Source organism: Homarus americanus, unplaced genomic scaffold (assembly GCF_018991925.1).
Source record: "Homarus americanus isolate GMGI-L3 unplaced genomic scaffold, GMGI_Hamer_2.0 scaffold25827, whole genome shotgun sequence".
Classification (NCBI taxonomy): Eukaryota; Metazoa; Arthropoda; class Malacostraca; order Decapoda; family Nephropidae; genus Homarus; species Homarus americanus.
Window position 1 is genome coordinate 4,738,129 of NW_024738300.1, and position 6,887 is coordinate 4,745,015.

At 35.1% G+C, this 6,887-nt stretch overlaps 1 protein-coding gene across 1 annotated transcript in view; it reads right to left on the reverse strand.

The window, feature by feature from the left end:
• Window positions 1–765: 765 nt before the first annotated feature.
• Window positions 766–6,887, reverse strand: part of LOC121873801 (glutamate receptor ionotropic, delta-2-like) — a 15,856-nt gene continuing 9,734 nt past the window's right edge. The window contains exons 4-8 of the mRNA XM_042377505.1: window positions 2,625–2,845; window positions 1,835–2,015; window positions 1,559–1,658; window positions 1,220–1,349; window positions 766–1,086 (exon numbers count right to left, since the gene is read on the reverse strand). Of these exons, the coding sequence (XP_042233439.1) occupies window positions 1,015–1,086; window positions 1,220–1,349; window positions 1,559–1,658; window positions 1,835–2,015; window positions 2,625–2,845 (704 nt within the window). The 3' untranslated portion in view covers window positions 766–1,014. The remainder of the gene's footprint in view (window positions 1,087–1,219; window positions 1,350–1,558; window positions 1,659–1,834; window positions 2,016–2,624; window positions 2,846–6,887) is intronic.

The window sequence follows — 6,887 nt, forward strand, 5'->3', positions numbered from 1 at the left end:
CATCTAGGTTCCCAATTACTCATACCCACCAGAGGTAAATGACGTAATGAAACGTGCCTATAGTTTCACCCTGCCCAGGGATCGAACTTGCGCCCACTGGCTTTCGAGGCGAGCACGTTGATCATTACACTACAGGTCGCCATAAGCAGCTTGTAAGGGGATCTACTGGCTACCCCGAAATCTCCTTTGCTTTGGGATAAATCTTTGGATAAATCTTTGCATTGTTAAGTCTATTCACACTTCATGAAAGCAAATCGGTTGCGACACAGAAGATCAATTCGGCCAATTTCTCTTGTAGACTTTCCAAACACATTCTCCTTACAATAACCTATCAATCTTCCTAGATCTCGTAAGAATTCGTAGGCTTTCCTTCTTTCATACTCTTAATTTTGCTCTATACCTAATGTGAAACACAAATGTCACATCCATGTACTGTACATTGATTTCATATTAATTGTCAAGAGTAGATACATGTTTACCAAGTCTTCCGTGTTATCATGAGCACACTATCAATTGCATGTATACAGTGAGACCTACAATATGTCATACAAGATACTTAAACTGCCAGAGTTGACAATGAATACCTGGTACAAGGGCCCTCAGTCAATAAGTCTTATAAATCTGTTGAGAATGTTGATTAAGAAAAGATTCTTGAACTATAATTATTATATATAAGGAGAGTACAGCAAATAGATAAAAATCAAATTGCTTAATAAGATTATAATGAAAGGGGTATTGATATAATGCTTTTAATGGTTTGAAAAGTTTATTTTGGTTTTCTATAACAGACATACACAAATTTTTAGTCTTGCTGTGAATTTTTCTCTATGTGAAGCTAATCTTGGAACTCTTTTCATAGGTAAAGATTTAACCTTAAAACATTTTCTATAGTGCGTGAGCTTATACTGGAACCACTTAATTACTCTAAAGTCATGTCTTCAAACATCATTTCTTGTACAGAGTTTATGTTGTACTAAAGTCACCCCTTGATAAATCCCTTGAATGAAGAATTCATCAGAGAAGAGTCTCAAAACCCAGGAAAATTAAACTAACGAAGAATCCACCGAAGAGAACCACAAATATCCCCTGAAAAACAAGACCGCCATCAATAGTGCTGGAAATCTGAGATAAAGTAATTTGATATTGATGATTACCTTTATTAATATTATTATTATTTACACGTGAAATATATAATGAAGATGAATCCGGATTTTCTTACCCATAAATTGGAAATGGAGAGAGAATTACTGACAGATATTTTGGTTGGAGGGTCAAGACAAGCTGTGTAGTTTGGGATGGCAGACTGTATCCAATATTCGTAGAGCCCGAACTCATTTATTGCTAAGGCCCTATAAATGACGAAATAATAGTTTAATGAATACACGAACTAGGCAGTTAGGACTCCTTCACTTCATTACTATTTCTAAAGGGCATGTATATTCACCTGTAGGATTTAAACTTTGGTTAATTTTAATATTTTGCTTTTTATAGATAAATTGAAGCAAAGGTTATTAATTAATAACGTAAGTTTTATAAGGTATGAATTAGAATTTCATACCTGTCATTAAAAGGTGGTAGAAAAGGACTGTCCTTAGGAACCATCATACCAGCCATACTTGGCTTGATTTTGTCTTTGAGTAAGTAGAGATCACACCGACCTGTGGAACCAAATAATGTAATGAAATATTCTTGAAATATGTAATATTACATAAAAAAACAGCAACGTTCATATAGGGCCTAAAAAAGGTACCCGATAATATTTTTGTTCACAAAAGCATCTAATTCAGGTCTAGATCATGATTGCTGGGAAACTTAATGTTGATGAAAAATCCACCTGTGTTGGAGAACTGTTGACCCAGTAGGATTGACAAGAATTCGTCGTAGAGGATGATGACATGGTCGCCGCGCTTCACAAAATTGTCTATACTGGAGTAGAACTCCTTGACTGGTATCCGCCTTGCCCGGCCTTTCTGCTCCAGATCAGCAACCTCCTTCAATATACCCATTTCCTTTGACTGAATAAAATACACATATATATGTATATATATATATATATATATATATATATATATATATATATATATATATATATATATATATATATATATATATATATATATATATATATATATATATATATATATATATATATATATATATATATATATATATACTCATAATTTTGCTCTATACCTGATGTGAAACACTTATGTCACATCCATGTACTGTACATTGATTTCATATTAATTGTCAAGAGTGGATACATGTTTACCAAGTCTTCCGTGTTATCATGAGCACACTATTAATTGCATGTACTGTATACAGTGAGACAGACAATATTTCAGACAAGATACTTAAACTGCCAGAGTTGACAATGAATACCTGGTACAAGGGCCCTCAGTCAATAAGTCATATAAATCTGTTGAGAATGTTGATTAAGAAAAGTTTTTTGAACAATAATTATTATATATTAAAAGTGTGCAGCAAATAGAGAGAGAGAGAGAGAGAGAGAGAGAGAGAGAGAGACTCATTAATTACACATTTAATTTCTGTTCAAAACAAACAATCTTAAATCATAGATGATTATTCCAAATTCATAAATTATCTTTTTTTATGTGACGCACACGAATATACTGCTCAGTAGACGAATCCTGCTGCCAAATGATGCCTCCTGACTTGTCATCTACGAGCTCCCGGAGGTTCACGTAAGGTTTCGGTATGTATCGTACTGCTAGATGGGAAATGAGGTTGCCGGCGTAGCTCCGTGTTAGCACCAGCGTCATCAACATCCACACCGCCAACACCACCCGCTCCCACCACCACCATTCCTCAGTCAGGTGATAATCTGTCGGAAGGAATGGTTGTAGGGAGGAAGTTGAAAAAAATATATTTAATTTTCCTTGTAAAAAAAATACTGTATTGTTTCTTAAGGTACCCAAGATGTTTTTTTTTTTTTTATTTACCGAATACATTTTAATTGTTTATAAGCAGAGCAGGTTTACCTTTATGGGAACCAGTGGTTAAATAAATTATGGAAGTCCTTTATCTCTCACATGTAAAGAAAAATACCCAAATAAAATCAAATAATGACAGCACAGTAGTACTCACAAAGCAAGAATTCAATGCACCACAAAGGATTTATTCATCTTGTTTGTATTTTTACCAATTTTGGTTTTTATTAAAGATATAGAATGTTTCTCATTGGTTTCTGGGGCCCCTTATATTACAAGGCCCCTGAGGTTTAGATTCATATGCCTTGGCTTAATGTGGCCTTGCTTACATGGAATTAATTTTAGAATATGGTTAAAGTAGCGCTGGGTTTTGGCAAGAAGATAGGTGGAAAGGAGATGAATAGCGGTGATGCTGGAGCTGTATGTCTTGTGGATATTCTAGGACTGTATTGGTGGTGTAGGAACAAGGTGAGTGTATCCTATAAGATTATTAGTGGGACATTCCTTTCTAATTAAATTACAGGGTATAATGCTATTTAATTTAAGTGTTGCGTTATGAGGTGCAGTTAATAGCATCCGTCAATATCGTACTGACAGTAGATAAAGTCTAACGAAATCTGTCACATATGAGTCGCACTTGAGTTATGCTGACAATATTACGATGAATAAATACAAAATCGAAGTTGCTGACACCTGACTGATGGCATTTGTGTGTGTGTGTGTATGTGAAAAATTAGGCTTCAGATTTATGCTCGTTTCGTAATGCTCTTATGCGCATTAAGCAGTGATACTGTAGAAATAATGATTTTACGGGTATAAAAAGTTGACCCTGCATGCAGAAAATTGCCAAAAATATGGGAAATATTCTTACTGAAATTACATATTCACGGTTAACTAATCTCTTCAGCTTTGCTAAATTTTTAATTCAGCATAACCCGAGAATTGAGATTAAGGATATTGAAACATTCCTGTTGGTAGCTGTCAAAATTCCCTGTGTGGTAAGATATATTGGTGTACGTCTGAAAATGTTACCATTAAACCATGATGTATGAATACTTATACCCTACACCCCAAAAAGATTTTGTTTTGAGTTTTCTAAGGATACATATATGTATATATATATATATATATATATATATATATATATATATATATATATATATATATATATATATATATATATATAAAAACAAAAGAAGTATGTCTTTTTTGTTCATGTGTGTTTGTATGTTTGTGTGTGTGTCCGCACGAGAATCTCGGAAACTTCTTTACCGATCTGTAGTGATGATGGTTGGTGTTATAGTAGTGATGATGATGATGTTATATGGAGTGATGATGGATATTGTTATATGTAGTGATGATGGTTGGTGTTATATGTAGTGATGATGGTTGGTGTTATATGTAGTGATGATGGATGATGTTATATGGAGTGATGATGGATATTGTTATATGTAGTGTTGATGTGTGGTGTTATATGTAGGATGATGGTTGGTGTTATATGTAGTGATGATGGTTGGTGTTATATGTAGTGATGATGGATGATGTTATATGGAGGATGATGGATATTGTTATATGTAGTGTTGATGTGTGGTGTTATATGTAGTGATGATGGTTGGTGTTATGTAGTGATGATGGTTGGTGTTATATGTAGTGATGATGGATGATGTTATATGGAGTGATGATGGATATTGTTATATGTAGTGTTGATGTGTGGTGTTATATGTAGTGATGATGGTTGGTGTTATATGTAGTGATGATGGTTGGTGTTATATGTAGTGATGATGGATGATGTTATATGGAGTGATGATGGATATTGTTATATGTAGTGATGATGGTTGTGTTATATGTAGTGATGATGGATGATGTTATATGGAGTGATGATGATATTGTTATATGTAGTGTTGATGTGTGGTGTTATATGTAGTGATGATGGTTGGTGTTATATGTAGTGATGATGGTTGGTGTTATATGTAGTGATGATGGATGATGTTATATGGAGTGATGATGGATATTGTTATATGTAGTGATGATGTTGGTGTTATATGTAGTGATGATGGTTGGTGTTATATGTAGTGATGATGGTTGGTGTTATATGTAGTGATGATGGATGATGTTATATGGAGTGATGATGGATATTGTTATATGTAGTGTTGATGTGTGGTGTTATATGTAGTGATGATGGATGGCGTTATATGTAGTGATGATGGTTGGTGTTATATGGAGTGATGAGATGATGTTATATGGAGTGATGATGGATATTGTTATATGTAGTGTTGATGTGTGGTGTTATATGTAGTGATGATGGTTGGTGTTATATGTAGTGATGATGATTGGTGTTATATGGAGTGATGATGGGTGGTGTTATATGTAGTGATGATGGATGGTGTTATATGTAGTGATGATGGATTATGTTATATGTAGTGATGATTCCTGGTGTTATATGTAATGATGATTAGACAATAAAATAATAACAGTTTAATGCTAAAAAAATATACTTTGCTGTACCGTTGAAGTGAAAAACATGGTGGAACTTACATACACCGTTAATGAACTATTGATGGAAGAAGAAGCTTAAGGGGACTGAACAGTGAGACAATGTGGAGCCTCCCGGAGGGTGGCGTCCTACCGTTGCCTAGCGGATGGGCACGATTCTGCTAGTATATATATATGTAACCGGTCGGAATTACTGGACTTTAATTTCTCACTTGACTTTGGGGTTTATTAAAGATTATTAGATGGTAATTGCAGTGGAAACGCCCCTTTGAGAGAAATCCCGAACCAGCACACGAACACTTAAATTTACTAAACAAAATGAATTGTAACGGATGGATAGCGCTCTGATCGGGATTAATGAGACACACTGTAAAATTTCACACTTATATTCCAAATCTACAGACACACTCAAATAATGGTACACCAACATATGCCCAACTCTTAACCCGAACTTAAAACACTACTCTGGGAATAAAAGTTATACATGATATTGAAATTATTAGAAACTCAGGCAATGCCTCAGTAGACAACAAAAAGTTTAAAGTATTAAGAAATGTTGCTTGCACACACGAAACAGGCCTTAAGGGCTTTCAACAAAATAATATCAACCACTGAGAAAATGGTATAAAACAAATAGAAATTAATAACTCTACAATGAATAGGCCTTAAGGCACTCAACAAAATTATATCACCCCAACAGATGCACAATTCCTAACCTAACTTAAACACTACTCTGGGGAACAAAGGTTACACCTGAGATCGGAATTATAAAGAAAAATTATATTCATTAAAGGAATTAAATCACAGTATCACTCTGGTTTCACTTAGTGACACAAACATTATAAAACAATACTATCAAAATCATTTAAGAACTATTACTACACACGTCAAGATAATATCAGTAACTGAAAATGGTACTAACTACACACAAAAATATTGTCACTATTATTGAGATGTTACTGGGTCCACCCATACCGTGAACCATGCTCCACCCAACTCAACATACACCCGTAATAAGGAGATAAAATGTTTCTCTAGGTATCCCTAGACTCCTGGTCTCAGTGTGACCATTAATCTACTCAGATAGCCTCAGTGTACTCTCAGTGCGTCCATGGGCGGGAAGAGAGAACGCCAACAGGTGACTATGGCCAGTAGGTAATACTTCAATCTGACCGAGGACACGTGGTGTTGTGCAACCAGTGATAAGAACTGATCACCCAATGCTGATGCTGGTCCTGTATCGTTTCAGTTGTCGAGCACTCGTTCACTCAAGAGATCCTTTGCTACCGCTAACCAGTGACAAGCCTGCACTGATCGTTCCAACGGCGACAATCGCCAATCATCAATCCTCAACGGCAGTATCAAACGGCAGTCAATCTCCGGAGTCAATATCTAACAGTCAATTTCTAGTCAAGTGGGTTCTGACGGAAACCTTGTTATACT